This window comes from Rhamphochromis longiceps, linkage group LG4 (genome assembly GCF_057381845.1).
Source record: "Rhamphochromis longiceps isolate RC_006_pf linkage group LG4, R_longiceps_female_GT1.1, whole genome shotgun sequence".
Taxonomy (NCBI): Eukaryota; Metazoa; Chordata; class Actinopteri; order Cichliformes; family Cichlidae; genus Rhamphochromis; species Rhamphochromis longiceps.
This window is the reverse complement of record NC_140560.1, coordinates 13,510,964-13,531,758: the sequence shown is the minus strand read 5'-3', so window position 1 is coordinate 13,531,758 and position 20,795 is coordinate 13,510,964. Positions and strand designations below refer to the sequence as shown.

Here is a 20,795-nt window from a genome sequence, read left to right as displayed (position 1 = left end):
TAATGCAGATGAAACAAGGATCAATGAACAGCAGCGCCGGGTGAAGCGTACACACACACACATATATAACTTCTGTCTGCTGTTGTAGGCTTCACTGAGGAAGATCCTCTCCGGAAGCACAGCGGCAGAAACATTCCCAACAAAGCATTCCATTGTCTCTGTCGCCCTGTTCATAAGTATTTTTAGGGAATCCAGCATCCTGCCATAGAGTCCTAGAGATGATCCTGTGTACGCTTGTGTGTGTGTGTGTGTGTGTGTGTGTGTGTGTGTGTGTGTGTGTGTGTGTGTTGAAACACTTCCCCAACCGGAATACTGTGTTTTGGCATTTGGTACAAAGCTTTACTGTCTAAAACCTCCCCTCCTTTGCGCACAAACACACTCTCTCACACACACACACACACACACACACACACACACGCACGCACGCACGCACGCACGCACGCACGCCTGCCTTATCAGCGCCCTCGTTAGGCTTCAGTTCTGCTTACTTCCCTCGACAAGCCTGGTTAATGAGGGGTTTGGCCAAGCAGTCACACAGTCACAGCAGAATGAAAAAGAAACAACAGTAGTACTGATACACAGCCAGTGTGGCAGCACAGCAAAGCTCAAGCACGAACCACAAAGTAGTCTGTGGTATGTAGGGAGGCAAAAAAAAAATCACGTTTGTTTTCTGTCAGATATCATACAACATTCTGCATTTCCTTTCTTCTATGATAACAATTGAATTCCTTTACGTGCGTGATGATCGGTGTTTGTGCTCCACTCTCACTGTGTTTTGTTCTAGTTCACTGCTGAGCTCTCACATCACTGCTTGCCACAGTGAGGCTCCACCATCATTAAGGGGGAGGGGGTAAAAACACCTTACAAATAACAGCCCTGAAGTAACATAGCCGTCTTTCAGGTGTCTGTATATCTAGTTAACACTGCTTTGTTAGCAAGTTCCTTTGCAGCCTTTACAACTGATATCATGGTGCAACCCCCAGTCTGAAACAAGGCGTTTTTAGCTTTTCTTTAAGGCCACCCTTCCTCTAAACCTTTCTAATTCTAATGGTTGGCTGCTATTAGCATAGAGGTGGTTTTCATCAGCAGGTGGTTGGAGCTACTGTGCTCACAGCCACAGCCTGAGAGGACCAATATTAACGTTATTCCCCTCACTCTGATATCTTAGACAAAAGAAGAAAAAAAAAAAAAACCCACAAAAATGAGGCTCAACTTTGGCCATATTTAATACCACTGTAATAATATTATATTATATAAACCACTGTCATAATATGGCAGAAAATGAAGAATTAAAGCTGAAAACCCTCACACATAATTAAAGAAGGTTTTCTAATCTGCACTGGTTTAAAACAAACAAACAAAAAATCCATTATGTGACATTACCTTTGTTCAAATGAACTCTACACACACAAACCTCCTATGTGAAAACAAAAGCGCTGAAGGGAAAAAACACACGTACATTTTTAATAAGCTTCACAGAACATGTCTGTTAAAAAACTGTGCAAGTGAGTTACCGGAACAAAGCCAAAATTAGGTAATAGGCTGCTTTGTTAGGTCAACTTTACTGTCATGACTGATTTGATCATTTTATTCTGCAAGTAAAAGCAGCCATATCTTCATTTTTAGTGCTCCTCACTCACACTACGGTGTGTAATTATTTTTGACTTGTCGGTTTTTTTGGGGTTTTTTTAAAAGCTAAATAAATTAATATATAAAACATCTGACAGCGTTTAATGGAGCCTGAACCCAGTGAACCTGACCTGCCTGCTGGTGCTAGGGTCAGTGGGGATATTTGTATCCGCATGTGTGTGAGCTGCTCAGCTGGAGCTGTGAGTGGAGGAAGCTGAAGTGTTTAATGTTTACAGGAACGCTCACTGTGATGGAGGACGGAGAAGAGTGGAGAACAAGGATGGTGAAGAAAAGTCAAAAGATTTAAGCATGTGAAGCTATTTACAAGGATAATTTCATATTCTCTAATAAATATCTGCAAAATAAAAAATATAACCCTTCCACATGTGTTGACAGTTAGACAATAAGGCTATGTATTCCATTCCAATATCAGCTTAGCTGCTGTATCCACCAGATTCTTTTGTTTAACAGTGTAAGTTAACAAAAAAAGACACAGATTTATTGCTTGATCTGTACTTGGGTTGTCTCTTTGTTCATGTTTTTTTGTATTAATTCCTTTTGTGTAACAATCTCACCTGTGTGTGATCTGATCCTGGAGCAGTGTCTGGTTATCTTTCAGCGAGAGGCTGGGCACCTCTAGGAAGTAGACGCCTCCTCCCTCTGTTCCAACGCAGAGGAGGTCACATGACTTCAGCAAGAGGAGGACAGTCACCCGAGTGGCACTGAGAGAAAGGAAATTAGGAAAATTTATGATACTCAAAATTCTAACAGGCACAACCAACAACAAGTTGGGGTGTGAAAGAAGGCGAGACATGATTACAGACTTTCAAAAGTTCCCAATTTTCATTCAGGTTTCTGTAAAGAGGACTCTTGTGTACCTGCAGCTCTCGATGCCAGGTCTGCCGGGCAGATTGTAGGTGTTCACTTCCTGTAGAGAAACCACGCCCTCTTTCTTAACCCCACCGACCTCTCTCAGGGGTCCGGCCACCAGCTCCCACAGGTGGATTGTGTTGTCATCCAACAGTGACAGCAGACGACCCTTGGGAGAAAAGAATTAATATATGATGTGTGCCATGACTCACTGCCGAAACCTTAACTTAATTTTTAATGTTTTGGAGGGTTTTTTTTTTTTTTAACATTTTTAAACATTCAGGAGAAAATTGAGCTCACCTGTCCAGGCAGGAAGTGGATTTGTGTGACAGCAGTGGTGTCATTGTGCAGACCTGTGAACTCCACACCAGGCGCCCCATAGCTGCAGGTATCCCGTTAAAGAAATACACAACTTGGCATTCAGACATTTAGACTGGCATGAGCAGTGGGCTAAAGTTAAGATGTCACAAAGCAGCATACTTATTGTCTAGAGCTACAGACACGGAGGGGAAAAAAAAAAAGATTGGAAGGAGGGAATCTCTGTTCTTCTGTATAATTTGTGTCCACTACTCCCTTTAAAGAGAAGATTCACTGCAAATCAATAAATGTTTGGAACAATGGTCCTTCATCCCTCCAGAGACGTGCACTGAGGCTGTTCTGGCTGCACACCTTACCAAGACACTTCATATACTACAAGTTTCCACCTAGGGCTGGGCCATATTATACCGTTCACGGTAATACCGGTATAATGTTAGGCAACGATAGGAAAATGAAATATCGCGATAGAATGGGAGTAAAACGCGCATGCGCAGTGCCTTTGTTTTCATACGCACATGGCCGATTGTTGAGTGAAACAGATGAACCAGAATTGGTTTGTAAAAATGGTGCAACTTCCGTGATGTGGAACTTATTTGGTGTTTGTCCGTCAGATACACGACAAAGCACATTTTTTTGCAGAACATGCAAGCGGCCGTCGTTATTGTCGTATTTGTCGGACTAAGATGCTCTTAAATCTGGGAGTAATCTGGGTCCTAAACTCCGTATACTTCAGGTCAAACAACACTGCAGCATCACTGAGCGTTAAAAACTGTCTAAATTCTTTCATCTTTAATAAAACGATCAGCATTGCTGCTTTACCAGGTGTAACTATAAAGTTTAACTTCCAGGCATCCATGAAAACAAAAGTTATTACATTTAACGGAGTTAGAAGTTAGCAGGAAGCTAGCGGAAGTTAGCTCGCTAGTTTCGCTAGTTACCTAAGCATGATATAGCATGTTCTGACGGAGAGATTTCTGAAAAAAATCAAACGTACAGCTCTGCTATCACTTCCAACATAAATGAAGACAGGAAACTAAACAGCAGTGACGTTTGTAGGGTTACTGAAGTTGGGCTAGCTGGTATATAATGATGTGCTACGTGATCGCTAGCGACACAGCTATGTTAGCATAACATAAACAGTGAAGCTGGAGGACGAACACTAACACTTTTCCACTTATAAAAGTTAACGTTAAGGTTCTTCATGGTTAGAGACAAATGCAATCGCATGGCAGGATGCTGTAAACGGACCAAACTTCAGTCAGGAGAACAACTGAGATAATCCATCCACAATACGAGGTTAGTCATTAATATACTGCAACATGAGAATAGAGCAGCTGCCAGAGAATTCAACATTAATGAATCAATGGTACAGAAGTGGAGGAAGCAAGAAGAATGAGTTTAATCAAGTTTGATTTATCTGACTGCTTTGTTTCGCTTAATGTGCCTTATAATCCCGTGCACCTTATGGTCCGAAAAATGCATACTGCACACTGCAGTTTAATGTTGCAAAGCACCTCTTTTTAACTTCAGTGGATATTATATATGGTTATGCTCAGGATATGTCAGCCCATTTCTACTGGAAATGCCTTTTGGTTAAACTTTCAGCAAGGAATTTGCATTTGCACTGTTACATTTTTATAAAGCTTTAATGTACATAAAAACCAGCTTCTTGTTTAAGTGAAAATAAATGGAAGGTTGTCTTTTTGCGCTAGTAATGTTGTGGAGTTGTATTTTGTCTCGCATCAATTATATCGTCGGTTATATCGTTATCGCAAATTTTCAAATATATATCGTGATAAATATTTTTGGCCATATCGCCCTGCTCTATTTCCACCTTAATCCAAACTAAACTTTCTGCTTCCACCAGTCAGTAAAGTTGCATTTTACCTCTTTGTCATTCCAGGCTTGTCTTTTTCCATGTATAATGTTTTCTTTTAGACCAGGAGTGTCAAACATATTGCCAGGGGGTCCCGGCTGCTCCTGGTCTTTCAAAAATATGGTCATTTCAAACGGAGGAGGATAAAATTTGAACCTTTAACGGCAATTTCATCAGTCTTACAATCGTCTTGCTGACAAAGACATAACCCATGGCGTGTCATTGTCATCATTTTATTTTTCGTGTTCAAACTCATAGAAAATCAGAAAAGTACATTTTTTCAGTATCCTGAGATATCACATTATAGAGAAGATGCCTCTGGCCACAGCTGGTGCAGCAAGACATAATATAATTTCTGCAGGCAAAAAACTTGCATGAATTATTAGACACTGAGTGGTCTCAGCAGAGAGACGGGCAAAAGCACATTTTATTTTTTAAGTCAATGGCTAGTTATACACAAGAAGAACACTCCTAAAACAAAGCTTGAGAGGTTTAAAAACATAAACCTGGATATATCTGCCTCTCTGTCACATGCCCAAATTAACATTCCTGTTTAAAATATCATTCTTTTACTCCTTCCCATTTCCCTGCACATCAGTATAACACTGTGCACCAAGCGTGGCGCCAACTCTGCCAGGGCAAGCAATTAGACTCCCATCATGGTTTAAAAATATGCATGACTGGTACGGAACACCAGTGCTGTTAAAAGCAGATAACCAAACTGTGGATATTTTTAGTTTTTCAGAAAGGTCACGAGATAGAGGGGACCATAACATAGTCGTCTGTGTCCTCCTGTCTGTTTAGATGCATATATTCTGTAACAAAATTCAGCGTCCTCAGATACTACAAGACAATGTGAATACACAAAACAATCACGGCACAAAAAAAAAAAAAAAAAAAAAGATGCACGTACACACCAGCAGGCAGAGGGGAGTACCTTAAAGTATCTCACTTTATTTAAAAAAACAAAACAAACAAACAAAACTAGTGAGTAAGAGGACAGAGTGCTATAATTCTGAGCTGTAAACTAGACGCACACAGTTTAGGTGTAATAGAGGGGTGGAATTAGAACACTATAACAAAGCTCATAGCAATTATCAAAACCAGATGACGCAGATGCCTGAAACCACCACTGTGTACATATATGTACGTCTGAGCGTGTGTGTAATCAGCGGCAATCTCCGCAGTCACCCCTTTGTTAGCCCAGGAAATGAAGCCGAGCTGATAAAATAAAGATTACTCTCAAGATCTGTGACGACAACTGCACTAAATAGGACTAAATTGTGAGTTAGCGCGCATACACACACACACTCCTCACTAGAAGCTGCACACATATACACACACACGTGGTGCTTGGAAGCAATATCGACACACTTCAGCACACTGCTTACATAAGCCTGTAGGAATGTGGATTAAAAATGCAGAAAAATAAGAGGAAATCTGGGGAGTGCATGTTTGTATTCTACTGTGTGCACAGCGGGTTTTCTACATTCCTGTTTTATCTGAGGAAAAAGAAAAGATCAATATTATAATTACATTAATTTATACGTTTCTTTCCCTCACTTCCTATTCCCAGGACTCCAAATCCCCATAGTCAGGAATTTGTTAAGAAAGTCACAGATATTCGATCATCATCATTCTCACTGCTTTACTGCTCTATTGTCAGACGAGGGGGTGCAAAAAACAAACAAAACAAAAACAAAAAAAATCCTCCTACAGCTTTCATAACTGTAAGTTCCATCCTCTTGTTTATGGAAGCTGTCTTCTTCCATCAGGAAGAACTTAAATCCCTCTTTTTCATTCCCTCACGACGCCGATCCCCTGGAGACCAAGCTGGGTGTTATACTGGCATTCCTGAGTGCTGTCACTTCCTGTCCCTGTGTTTTATACACGGCAGTAACAAGTCTCAGACAGCTGGAGGTGGAGGTGTGAGGAGGGCTTTCATTTGTGGGTCATGAACTGCCAGTGCAGATTTTTTTTTTTTTTTTTTTTTAAGCCAAAGCTGTGAGTCAATTTGTGCGTGGCACAACAGCATGTGTGCTAAAATATTAAAAGGACTGAATTGCTGCATTACAACATCTGTGTTAAAAGCAGATTCAATGAGCAGAGTAGGCATCACGAGCTAAAGAGGAGCAATAATGGCAAAAAGGTACAGAACCGCATTACCGCCAATGGGGAGAGGAAAAAAAATAATAACTTGAAATTTAAAGTTAGCTCTCCCAATCAGGAAGGTCTATGAAGATATGTCATCTCCTTGCCATCTGGAAGCAGGTAACAAGGAGGTGGCTGACAGTATTCGCTGCCCAACAGTTTGACATGAACACACTCATCCTGGTCTTTGTTCACGTTCACTGGTAGCTCTCTGATGCTTTTGAGTGTGCATGCTGCTCCATCTGCTTTCCTTTGTGAAGCTTCCGGATTGAATTTTGTGTTAGCTCTGTCAATCTTACTAAATTAAACTTGTGAGATACCCAAATTTTAAGTTATGGATGGCATTTTGTTCCCCTCCAGCAGCAGAAATAAGCTTCCACAGAAAGGTAAATTACCGAGGGACAAATTAAAAGTGCTCTGTTGTAACTTAAAGGTAAAAGTGAAAAAGCCGACAGGAGAATAAGTGAACGGAGAAAAATCACAGCTGTGTGGGAAAGATGAGAGGGACTGAAAAACAGACAGACAGCAGCGGTTTGTGCATATATTCCAGCTATGTCATGGTGACCACAGCTCATTCATCACAAATCTCGCAGCTCCCACACATTTAGGTTGGCTACGCAAAAACGAGTGCAAAGAAAGCTGTCAGCACATTGAGGGGAAAAAAAAAAAAAAAAAAAAGAAGACCACTAATATTTAGGACTCTGTCAGAGACTTGACTTTTGGCTGGTCTGTAGCAGCTCAGACAGAAACCAGCCCAACACCACATAACCAGGAATAAAAACGTTTATCAATCAGGAGCAGTTAGAAAAATTTATAAGTAAAAATGTGTACACACACACACACACTTCCTGCTCCTGGTGTGTCAGCAGACAGCTGGTAGAGGGATTCCCAGGGATGATGTCACCCTGTTGCTTTGACCTCATTAAAAGTTTATGTGCATGTCTGAATTAAGCTCCCTCCCCCAAGAGGTCTGCTCATTGGCCAATAATACAAGCCCCCAAAAGCTGTGGGGTCATAATAAGTGAGTAAATGTGTCACCCTTCCTGCCTCTACAACTATGTGCCTGTGCTCACAGCTTTGTCATCTTCATTCCAGTAAACTCTGATTAATGACGAAACTTAAAATAAACATTAAGAAGTTTTAGCATAAGAGTCTACAGGCATGGTGGCACCTCTGAGTACTAGCCAAAAGCTAACAGGCTCACAATTTCTGATGTCTAGCAGGTATAATGTTCACCATGATCATAGTCTTACTTTAGCCTGTTAACATGCAAATGTTTGTCAAGAAGCACAAACCACAAGTGTGACTAAGGCTGATTGGGAATGTCGTTAGATTATTATTCAGAAGAGCTGGACCATTAAAATGTTGAGAAATCGCACTTAAAAAAAAAACAAAAACAAAAAAAAACAAAGCACTGACGGTAAAAACAAAACAAAAAAAACAGGTGAGCTGAAAAGAAAATATTAAAAACCTACATATATTATTGATTTCAATAAAAGTTTCTTTAAAATGTGTTTGAATTCAATTTCCCCATCAACTCTAGTCCTGATCCCTTCAGAAGCATCAGGTAATTTGATATCCAATACCTTCATTTCCAGCAAGACAAAAGATAAAGCAATGCCAACAGGAATAAAGTGATCAGAGGGGAACTGATTAAACATTTATAGGAATAATGTACACACACACACACACACACACACACACACACACACACACACACACACACGGCTCACTAGATATCCCTGGAGCTGCAGTGTTGATCCTCAAATGGTTTTGTATTCTGGGAAGCACAAATGTGCTCAACAGATCGAAGACATGGCAATCTGCCCATTATACGCACACATTTTATTTTTATACCCATGACTTGATATTGATGCTGATACACAAATAAGTAGGATTGTAATAAAATATGTAAGGATTTATCCTCTGGGGACCAGGAACATGTGCTGTAAAAGGTAATTTGGAAAGTGCTTCCTTTATCATGTACAAAATACGCTTCTGAGGCTCAGCTCTTTACCTCCTGAAAGCTCTTTTTTGAAATGAGCAGCATCAGAAGTTGGTGAGGGTGGTCTCTGCTTATGGAGGTACCCTTGGAAAACCTGAACCATGTCTTTATTGATCTATTACTGAGGTGTCAAAGCTTGTCATTAAGAGTACAGGTGGAGGACATCAAACGGCATCTTTATGGAGGAAAGAGTTAAACTATGTGCCTACCAAACGCAGGATAAGGTAAAGAGGAACGCCTGCAAAGTCTCAGGGTGCCTCACCAGATAAGGCAGAAGTTTCATCGACACTTCGAACACACACAAGGCTCTAACAGCAAAAACTAAAGGGAGTCAGACTTTAATACTCGTAAACAGAATGAAACGCTGACTCAAAGCAGAAACTTAAAGTCCTCCTCCATCCAGTCTGGAAAAAAAGTATAAACAGACACTCCAGCTGTGTAAAACCACTCCTAAACAGCATGCCAAGGGTTTAGAGAAAATTTTAAAGAAAAAGAACGACACCTGTTGAATGACAGACTGGTTGAACTGATCTATATGTTCTGTTTGTAGCATGCAAAGGTTTGCTTCACTGCTCACCAGAGGACAGAAAAGCACACAATGGAGGCCTACAGTAACTTATAATCACTGAATCACTGTCTCGTCCTCACACACGCATGCGCGCACACACACACGCACGCACAATTGCCCGCTGATGCAGAGAGAGTGCGTTAGCAAGGATAAAGCGATTTCACGGTCTGAATACAGACAAACAGAAGGCATTGTCTTCCATGTGGACACACAGGTAGCAGCAAACACCCACCCACCCACCCACAAACAGTGACAGAAGATATGTTCTTACTTCCTGCCTGACCCCATCACTAGACCTAAAGATGAAGTACAAATTAATCACACACAGAAAGAGAATGAAGGCCCTAAAAAAGGTTTAAAAAATATATTCCTAAAAGTTTCAGACTTTCAGGGAAGCTGAACTGATGAAAGACATCATTTATGTGCATTTTCTAACTCCTTCACCTCCCTACATGCATAGCAACACATGCACAAACTCTTCAGACGTCTGGCAAAAGTCTACAACAAGACAAGCCAAACAACTCCACCCACCCACTAGAGAAACAATCTTGTCTCATTTGCATCCTTTCCCTCTGCTAGTACCTCTCCACCTCCCACACTCCCCTTTCTGTGCAGCCCCCTCAGTGCACGTTCTGTCACACCGAGGCAGTCAAACCTGAAGGAGTGGATGTACATGTACATTGGAGAATCACTACAAAACAGTACACGGTTTATTTTAACACTGCAAACATTAATGGTCCCAAGAAGATCAGCTGAACAAAATAACATCATTAGAAGGAACAAATAGCACAAGTCCAGCAATTCGAGTAGAGCATTTCTACCTAAGCCAGGTCTAGCTAGAGAAAACCCTCTACTAAAAGTAACATCAAAAAGAAATAGAAAAGGATGTTATTTATATGTACAACATATTGAGGGCTTTTGTTTTGCAACAATCCCACCTTTAAAAAGAACGCAAGTTTAAGGCAAAAGCCAACAAGATACATTAGCAAAGCTAACGTACAGAAAACCTAAAATAAACTTAACTAAAAATTGTACAATTCCTGATGTTTAGGTGATGCAGGTCACCAGGTTTGCAGTACACTGACTGAAACTTTACACTACTCTATTGTAAATAACACCTGATTTCGGACATAGTGACTATGGGCATGTTAATGTTGTCATTAGTCTTTTTTTTTGGCTGAAATTACAGCCTCAAACCCAGAAGCATAGCTGCTGATTAATTCACAAAAGAAAAAACAAAAAAGGAAAGGAAATTTTTAAAAAAATTAATAAAAATTGTGCTTTGAGTGTTACTTATGTAAAGATGTAAACATAGCTTTAACAGGTTTATTATCTGCAATGCCAGAGCCAGTAACACTGGGAGGTAATGGCTTACAAATACAACTCAAAGTAAAGCTACCAAGTAGCTAATGCTGCCATAATGCTCTCTTTAATTCAGTCACCTTACCCTGCTCATTCAGCAAATCAGACAACTTTGATTTGTCAGTTCAGATAAATGTTTTCCTTTTCATGCCTCAACTCTATTATAGAACCCATCCAATCTGCTCTACTTGGTAAGCCCGCACAGTCTTTATCCCCGCAGACAGACTCCTGCAACTTGTTGCCAACTGGGCGAGCGAGTGTGTGCACATTAATTCATGTGTGTGGGTGTAAAAGCAGGCAGGGACTAAAAGCAGAGAATGAGGCGTGAGGAGGGTGAAGGCAGAGAGAGCAGAAGGGGTGGGGTTAAAAGGTCCTGCAATTCTTCAGGAATATCAATGAGGAGCTAGGAATAGTCGGGAAACCAAGTGACACAGAAAGTGAAAAAGAAAAAACAAAGACAAAAGTATGATAGGAGGAGGGAGAAACTAAAAATATTGTAGAGAGAAAAGTACTTTATAAGACATTCGTATAAGCAAGCAGAGAGTAGGCTGTGTGTGGGTGATTGGGGGAGGAGAAGGTAGGAGGTAAAGGATAGGAGGAGTGTTCCAGATTAAATCAAAGTCTAACTTGATCTCAACTATACCAATGAATATTTGCATTGATTTGTTCAACACAAACAAAAATAATGCAGCTTACATAAAATGGTATACCCTCTCTGCAGACTCCCCTGCAACACAGACCACACAGTTGTGCATAAAAACACAAATGCATATAACTTGATCAAAAGCTGGAGACTGATGATGGGGAAATGGCAGGAGAAGCTGAAGCTGTACTACAATTAGAAGGGAAACTGATGGCACCAACAAGCACAAAGGAAATGCACCGTTTTCACCACCAACTACACAGACATGAGCACTCGCATTAAACTAAAACAGCTGTCAGAATAAAATCAACTCATCATGAGAAGAAATTAAGAAAACAGGGATTTTATTTTATTTTTATTTTTTTTTAAATCCAGTCAGTGTGACATTGCAACAGTGCATGACTCATGGTGTTAAAGACAGATTTCTCTTGAATTCCCGAAAAAAGAAAAAAAAATAATCAGTGAACAACCGTGTGGTCTAAACTAAGCTGGACTATGGTGACTTCAGTACAGATAAAAATACTGAATAAAGATGCAAATATAAAGTGTCAGATAGGAACTGATGAATCAGAACAACAACAGGCAATTGACCAGCAGGATGTCAGCGAGACAGATGCAGAGCCATCAGCTGGAGCACACTCACAAACACACAGATCAAAGCTCTGCTGCCCGAGTGTGTAAATATTAGCTCGTCCTGGCTGCTAGATGGCCGGTCCTTTTGATAAATGGTCAGAGTGTCTGTGCGACTGAGCACGTACCACATTGTCTAGAAGTAATCAGAGCCCTGACTTGTCATTCTGAAATAAATGTGTTCATCGCAAAGAGGTTCTGTAATACTGTAGGCAGCATTTTCTGACCTTTTTACCTTTAACCGATGCATTTCTTACCAAACTCTAATGTCTGATGTGCTTAGCTGCAGACTTTTAAACCCCTCCAGTGTGCAAGTACTTCTCATCCCAGGCAACTGCAATGGTCGTCTTGGAAACCATTTCAAAAGCGCCCTTTATTAAGACTCGACTCAGCAACAAAGCTCTTACTCACCCGATCTGCACACACGCACACACACAATGAGGGAGGGTTAACCCAGGGCAACGCAACATGCATTCCATGACAGGAGACAGACTCCTAAGTCGCCCCACCACCCCCACAGATGATAGGGGGGGAAAAAAAAACCAACAAAAAAAAAACCCCTCCACGCTACATTGTCCCCTTCCCTCTGCTGAGCCCCAGTCTGTGGTCGAAGCAGAAACTCTGAGGGTGTAATATGACCCTGCCTTTATAAACACAGAACGAGAGAAGGAGAAAAGGAGAGGGAGCAAGTGAGAAACTTGAACGAGAGGCTGAATGTGAACAAGAGGAGAGGAGGAGACGTGGTGCCAGGACGGAGAGCATGAGTTCAAATGAAACGAGTACCTCAAATTTAGCAATTTTCTACTCTTCTTTTGTGAATACTCTCTAGTCCTACTACTCAGCACGCTCTCTGCACAGTTCAGGCATCAGCGTCAGAAAGGAGGACTGCACATCTGGCTCTACAGGGCTGTGAATGCGTACTACAGTACAGGTATGCTGGCAACCACTTCTAGGTCAAACCAAAGTCAGTGAGCCTGTCAGATTAACAAGGAATGTGGACACTCACTCACATACACAAACCTGAAACTCATTCTCACTGCTTGTCTGTCTAGTTTACCCCCAACCTTGAATTCGGAAGTGGAATAAAACGGTGTTGCTTTCTTCAAGTTTATTATTTGTTGTATATCACTGTAAATGTTAAAACAAACAAGTAGTAGGCTTTGAGAGATTAAAGGGAAATTCCAATGAATTTCCCACTAAAGTGGCTGTTGTGGCTCAAAGTGTCATGCAGATCCCTGTAGTGTCTACAGAGATTTGGGGAAATGAAGAGTTTCTGGGGAAAACCATAAGATGACCTTAACACCAGTGTATTCATTAGTAAACAGCAGTTTGTTTCACTCATAATTCTCTGAAGAAACCAGATCTTAGACACGCAGTTAAAATCAAACAGAAAACAAGATGCAGATGACCGGAGGCTGAGACTCAAAGACAACAGGACACTCACGAAAAACAACAAACCTAAGGAAACTGGTGCTGCTGCTCTCACATTGTTCTTATTGATACCAAATGTGGTGGATCTACAGATAGGAACACCACCAGATGGAAATCTACAAATAATTAACCTGCCACTTTGTTAAAAAATACCAGCTGGACATGGTGTTTCACCTCCACACAAAAAAAAGCTCCTGCTCAGCTTCTCACGGTCTAAATAAAAGCATTTACAACTAAACCTACACTATTAAAACACCACACTCAAATTCAGCGAGCTCTTAAGAACCACCCATTCTTTCACAAATGTTTGTAAAGCCAGACTGCATGACTTGGGTGATTGAATTTATACACCTGTGGCAACGAAACTGAAAACACCTGAATTCAAAGACTGAGGTGTGGCCCAATACTTTTGTCCTTGTAGTGTATGGTTTGGCTCTTTTTTCTCTTGCTTGAATGGAAAGCAGTGATTAGCCAGCGGGTTGGCCAAGTTTTCTGTGACCCCTCATTTCTAAGAATCTCTACTGAAGATCAAACGTCATCCAACACCAAAAGTCACAGCTGCCACATTACTGTAACTCCATCAGCTTAATATAAAAATCATTAGCTGCAGCTCTTTGTGACAAACATTCTTCCAAGGGAAAAAAACAAACAAACATCTCACTGCCATCAAGTGTTTAGTTTTTTAACATTTAGGAGAACTCTCAGATTTGGGCACCATAAAACTTTTTTTTAAACAACTTACAACTTTAGCTCAGGGGTCGGCAATTAATTCGCCCAAGGGGCCACATGAGAAACTGGGATGTTGTAGAGGACTGCACCAAAAAGCTGACCTCAATATTAATTTTATATCTTTATTAGCTTATTGGTCCAGCCCTCTAAAACAGTGTCTCGTGTAACTACCTGGGAAAGTTAACCAGCTTTAGGTGGTCCTGAGCCACAGGCTGAAGTTCTAATGCAATGTAGGTAAATGTTCTCCAGCAGCTGGAATCTTGTTAAAAGGCAGGGTGATGGCAGGTTCGTTTTGCTAGATACAGACATTTCGCCGTGGACTGGAGTTATTTTTGCCTCCCCCCCACTGTCTGTTTCACACTCCCTTGTCTTCACTGCTGCCGTTTATCTCCATCTCACCATTCCCCCCTCGATCCATCCCTCTCTGCAGTGCAAGTGCCTGGTACCACCAGTTTCTCTCTCTCTCCTCCCATCTGAATGTGAAAGAGTCGATTCTCCAGCATAATGCACACACAGCCGGCAGCCTCCCTTCACTCACACACACACACACACACACACACACACACACACACACACACGCAGTTACTATAATCTGCGCAGAAACACCTTTAATGCAAGTTTTAACATATCCCAGCGTTTCGTTTTCCACCTAAGGTCTTACTCTGGTGAAGTTCACCTGTCTTATCGATGAAAGGGAGGAAAGCCCAACTCTGGGCAATCCTGAATACAACACCGCAGCAGCAGACTGCTACTCACTCTAGAAGCTACGGCATAAATACGGCAGAGTTGAATGCCACAGAGATAACAGACATCAACAACATGTCACGGAGCTGCTGGTGTGGATGAAGCACTAGCCTCAGAGCTGCTGGAATTTCTGACACAACCGACACACTGAGCCAGATTATGGCTTTGTCATAATGCATATCATGAGCCAAACCCGATACAGATTCCCAGCACAGCTTCACTCGGCTCATCCGGCATTACTCAAACAGAGTGAACGTCACACTGCCACTCCCTGGGTCGGGGGGTTAAGATTCCCCCACTGACCGCACACCAAGAAATGCATTTAAGGTATTCTAAGCCTCTGAGGATGAAATCCTCTTCAAGCATCTAAATTCTGTTGCAACAAAGATGATGTTGTTTATCAGTTTTTCTTTTCCAGGCTTTGTGTCAGTCTCATACTTCTTGTTGACCATCCTTTTGGCTGTGATTAGAGCAGGGCGATATGGCCAAAAATATTTATCACGATATATATTTGAAAATTTGCGATAACGATATAACCGACGATATAATTGATGCGAGACAAAATACAACTCCACAACATTACTAGCGCAAAAAGACAACCTTCCATTTATTTTCACTTAAACAAGAAGCTGGTTTTTATGTACATTAAAGCTTTATAAAAATGTAACAGTGCAAATGCAAATTCTTTGCTGAAAGTTTAACCAAAAGGCATTTCCAGTAGAAATGGGCTGACATATCCTGAGCATAACCATGTATAATATCCACTGAAGTTAAAAAGAGGTGCTTTGCAACATTAAACTGCAGTGTGCAGTACGCATTTTTCGGACCATAAGGTGCACGGGATTATAAGGCACATTAAGCGAAACAAAGCAGTCAGATAAATCAAACTTTATTAAACTCATTCTTCTTGCTTCCTCCACTTCTGTACCATTGATTCATTAATGTTGAATTCTCTGGCAGCTGCTCTATTCCCATGTTGTTGCAGTATATTAATGACTAACCTCGTATTGTGGATGGATTATCTCAGTTGTTCTCCTGACTGAAGTTTGGTCCGTTTACAGTATCCTGCCATGCGATTGCATTTGTCTCTAACCATGAAGAACCTTCACGTTAACTTTTATAAGTGGAAAAGTGTTAGTGTTCGTCCTCCAGCTTCACTGTTTATGTTATGCTAACATAGCTGTGTCGCTAGCGATCACGTAGCACATCATTATATACCAGCTAGCCCAACTTCAGTAACCCTACAAACGTCACTGCTGTTTAGTTTCCTGTCTTCATTTATGTTGGAAGTGATAGCAGAGCTGTACGTTTGATTTTTTTCAGAAATCTCTCCGTCAGAACATGCTATATCATGCTTAGGTAACTAGCGAAACTAGCGAGCTAACTTCCGCTAGCTTCCTGCTAACTTCTAACTCCGTTAAATGTAATAACTTTTGTTTTCATGGATGCCTGGAAGTTAAACTTTATAGTTACACCTGGTAAAGCAGCAATGCTGATCGTTTTATTAAAGATGAAAGAATTTAGACAGTTTTTAACTCTCAGTGATGCTGCAGTGTTGTTTGACCTGAAGCATACGGAGTTTAGGACCCAGATTACTCCCAGATTTAAGAGCATCTTAGAACGGCCGCTTGCATGTTCTGCAAAAAAATGTGCTTTGTTGTGTATCTGACGGACAAACACCAAACCAGTTCCACATCACGGAAGTTGCACCATTTTTACAAACCAATTCTGGTTCATCTGTTTCACTCAACAATCGGCCATGTGCGTATGAAAACAAAGGCACTGCGCATGCGCGTTTTACTCCCATTCTATCGCGATATTTCATTTTCCTATCGTTGCCTAACATTATACCGGTATTACCGTGAACGGTATAATATGGCCCAGCCCTAGCTGTGATGACATTTTTTGCCAGCAACTTACTTGGGGATGCAAGTACATGTGACCAGATGATGCTACTGATGGTAAATAACCCCCCCACTTCAATCATATCTTATAACCCACTTGTCAGAATGTGAGTGCAAGTAAAATTTCAGTTATTTAGAGAAATAATTATAGTAAAATTGAGGGTTTCTTCACAACCTCTCTGGTCACAGGCTGCGTCACATGGTAGGCTTCTTTCTAGAAACACAGTTGGCGTGGTAAATATATGTGACTAATGTCACAACTTAAAAAAAACAAAAACATGGAACATGAAAATCTAGAGACACACTGGTCCACCCACCCACCCACACACACACACTTCTACCAAACTGATGTTATGTAAACAGCTCTTCTGCAAATCCCGACTAATCAGACATTCCTCCACATTTAAAAAAAAAAAAAAAAAAAAAAAAAAAAAAAAAAAAGTGGAGCTTGAGAAAGACAGACCATAAGATATAGTTCTATTGAAAAGCAATGAAGAGTATGATCACTGTAGACCTGGTGTAATAACAGCAGCTGAAAGAATGACTAGCTGTCATCCCACAACATGTGCATTTTCACTAAAGAGCATGAAAAAAAAGACACATCCATGAAACACTTCTGCCACAAACCCACAGCTAAAGCAAAACGGTATCTGCACTGCAGCGAGATAAGCAGAGCAGCACTTCAAAAGATGTAAACTGACAGCAGTGAAAAAGAAACAGTCTCTGTAATCTTATCCGAGGTACTCCTAGATCTTTTCCTGTCCCCAAAATCTTTATCAGCTTCATGACACAACCTAAAATATGATAAATTATAATCTGTTTGACACAAACACAAGTCAGTCACCTCAGCTTTGTGTTAGATCACTTGTAGTATGCATGCCTTGACTAATACAGCATGACCACTTTGAGACTTGGACTACAATATGATCTGTTAATCTAGTCTAATGCGATGTATTCATTTAAAAAGTGTGATGCTGTTGTTTCTTATTTGAAAATGTCAATCCTTACCAAGCCCCCAAAACAACTTCTGCAGATGCATGAGCTCACTGACAGAAGGATACATTTTGATGGCTCCTGACTTTGTCCCGATGGCCATGAGCTGCAACTTGGGGTCAAAGGCCAAAGCACTGGGCTGATGGGGGAACCCATGCTCCACAGTCTGTGAGAGAAAGCCAGGCAGAGAAAGGGTAGAGAAGACAAACTGATGAGACAGATTTATCAAATGCCACAAGAAATACAACAACAAGTACACTTGCATTTATTTTTCCAGACTTTCCTCCATAAATGCACCCAGTTCTGTCTGAGAGTTTGCGTGTCATTTTCTGCTCATCAGACTCGCTGAATATAGTCAGCGAGGCGTCTAAAAGGGAGGACTCCCTTAATAAAGTTACAGGAAAGTAGTTTAAAAAGTACTGATGGCAGCAGCATTGCTTTATTGTAATGTGCTGCAGACCTTGTTAAATTGGGTTGAAATAAAATTTCAACTTTTTTCTCTCCAAGCCCATGTCAGGAGATGGTGAGACAGCTGGAGAAGTGTTTATGTCAACAAAGAAAAAGGGAACAGAAACCAGTAGAGAGACACCTAAAACTGGTTTAAAAACAGGTTGTGGAGGTCTTCGAGGTTTCGGCATGGCTAACTGAAAAAACTGAGCCTGGCTGTTTGCTTGAACTCAGACATAACGTAAAACATTAACTCCTTCTGTCTTTAAAGTGCCGGTGCAGTGCGATCTGTCTCTATCACACAAACACAGTCACATCAAAACAACCCTCCTGAAGAGAGACAACGTCTGTGACAGTCTGGCAGCTGCTGCCAAACATTACAAAAGTGTGTGTGTGTGTGTGTGTGTGTGTGTGTGTGTGTGTGTGTGTGTGTTACAGCAAAACAAACAGTCCATGGACTTTCATCAGAGATTCAAACAAAGAATCATCATTTGGCTAACATGAACATAAGCTGTTTAAGTGTCTCCCCACCTAAAAACTGTGAGGTCTGTAAGTATTTGAACAAAGACAACATTTTTGCAGCTTTGGCCTCTTTACAACTCAAAGAAGATATGATTCAAGTGTAGACTTTCAGTTTTCTTTTCAAGGCATTTAACAAAAGTGTTGCATTAACTGTTTATGGATTACAGTAAGTTTTATACACAGTCCCTCATTTTCAGAGAGTCCAAATTAATTGGATGGGCAGGTGAAGCCTGTTCCCTCATTATTCCATAACAAAATAGCAGATAAAAGATCAGTAGTTGATGTCCCATTTGGTACCTGTTTATTGGAATTATGGGTAAGAGATAAATAGAGATGTCAGTGCAAGTGAAGGAGAAAGCTGAAAAAGTAAAATAAACCAATTAGAGAAACAGCAAAAACTTTAGAAGTGACCAAACAATCTGACACATACTTAGAAAAGCCGAAAGGCCTCAAAGACCACAGAAGACAACTAAAATGTTTCATGACAGAACTACTTTCAACATCTAACCAAGCAACAAGAACACTCCTTTGGAAGGGAGGTGCATCATCGCCACAGTCTAGTCTGACAGAAACAGCAGGATGAACTGTGACATGTACAGGACCAGAGCCTCTGCTCAGATCTAGCTGAAAACTGACCAGATGGTACTTCACAGTGAAGACAGTTAATGACCCAAAGCAGACTGCAAAAGCATCCCAAGAGTTTGTCAAGGAAAAATAAATATCAACTGATCTCATCCCAACAGAGCATGTCATTTTAGTTACTGAAGGAAGACCCTTGAACAAGCAGGAACTGAAGCTGGCTGCAGCAGAGGCCGAGGAGAGCGTCTCATGGTGGGAAACGTAGCATTTCATGATCTCCTCATTTTTTTTCCAATTTATTTTCAGTCTCTAAAAATGGATGACTGTGAAAAATATGGCTGTGAATTCTAAATAGTTAACGCAGCACTTTTGTTGAACCTATTAAAATGACCCTGAAAGTCTGCACTTCAACCACATCCCGGTTGTTTGATTTTAAATCCTCTGTGATGGTGTATGGAAGAAAAACTACAACAGAAAATGATGTCTTTGTCCAACAAATAATGGCCCTAACTGTACTCTCCTACCACAAAGGCATTTATCTAGTGGGCGATTCTCTCAGATGTCTCGTTTGGTTAGACATAATACAAAATATATTTATCAGATATGACTCGGCACTACACCAACTCTTGTTAAATCACTCTCGTCAACACATTTCTGATAGCTGTGTAACGGCAACAATGATGTCAAACTGATTGCTCTGGAGTTTTTGCCCGCCTGAGCCACATTCACACAAAAGCTTACTTCCACATAGGATATCATCAGGAATAAGTAACAGAAAAACAAAGAAAAAAAAAAAAACAATAACTGATCACACCTCATTTTTGAGAAGTTAACAAGAGCAATTACTTTCAAATTTGTGAGAGCTGTTTTATCCCATAACTAAATTAAATGAACAAAACAAACACCTGATCATTCTATTACCAAAAGACATGCTTGCTGATTAATTTTCAGTCAGATCCACCAGCTGACAAATCGACTATTTGCTGTGGCTCTAAGGAAAGCCACAATCTAAAACCGTTCAATGGCAAACTCAATGAGGGCCTCGACTGGAATGCAGATACTGAGGCGGGATGGTGTAAGGACAGTTTGTCAAAGCGCTCATGTCACTGTGCTGGCCACAGTGAGCAATCTCATTCATGCTACTCAGACAACTGAGGTTACCCAAGTCTGCAAGGTCATGCAAGTACGACTCTAGGAGCCACGAAAGGCTGATTAATATTTTCCAGGACATGCACTGGTTCGTGTTTTTTTATATTACTTATTCTTTCATTTGCTAAAATGGCTTAAAAGAGGACTCTTTTTACTTCAGACTTGAAGTACTTAATTCTGGAGAAATAAATCTACTGTAGTGCTGATTCTTAACGATCATCAGTCATCATCGTGTTGTTTGCACC

At 40.8% G+C, this 20,795-nt stretch overlaps 1 protein-coding gene across 2 annotated transcripts in view; it reads right to left on the bottom strand.

Moving 5' to 3' along the window:
• The window catches only part of llgl1 (LLGL scribble cell polarity complex component 1), a 41,463-nt gene that overhangs the window by 19,174 nt on the left and 1,494 nt on the right, over window positions 1-20,795 (bottom strand). For both annotated transcript variants that reach the window (XM_085403379.1, XM_085403378.1), the window contains exons 2-5: window positions 17,922-18,019; window positions 2,800-2,881; window positions 2,508-2,668; window positions 2,205-2,351 (exon numbers count right to left, since the gene is read on the bottom strand). In XM_085403379.1, the coding sequence (XP_085259505.1) occupies window positions 2,205-2,351; window positions 2,508-2,668; window positions 2,800-2,881; window positions 17,922-18,019 (488 nt within the window). The remainder of the gene's footprint in view (window positions 1-2,204; window positions 2,352-2,507; window positions 2,669-2,799; window positions 2,882-17,921; window positions 18,020-20,795) is intronic.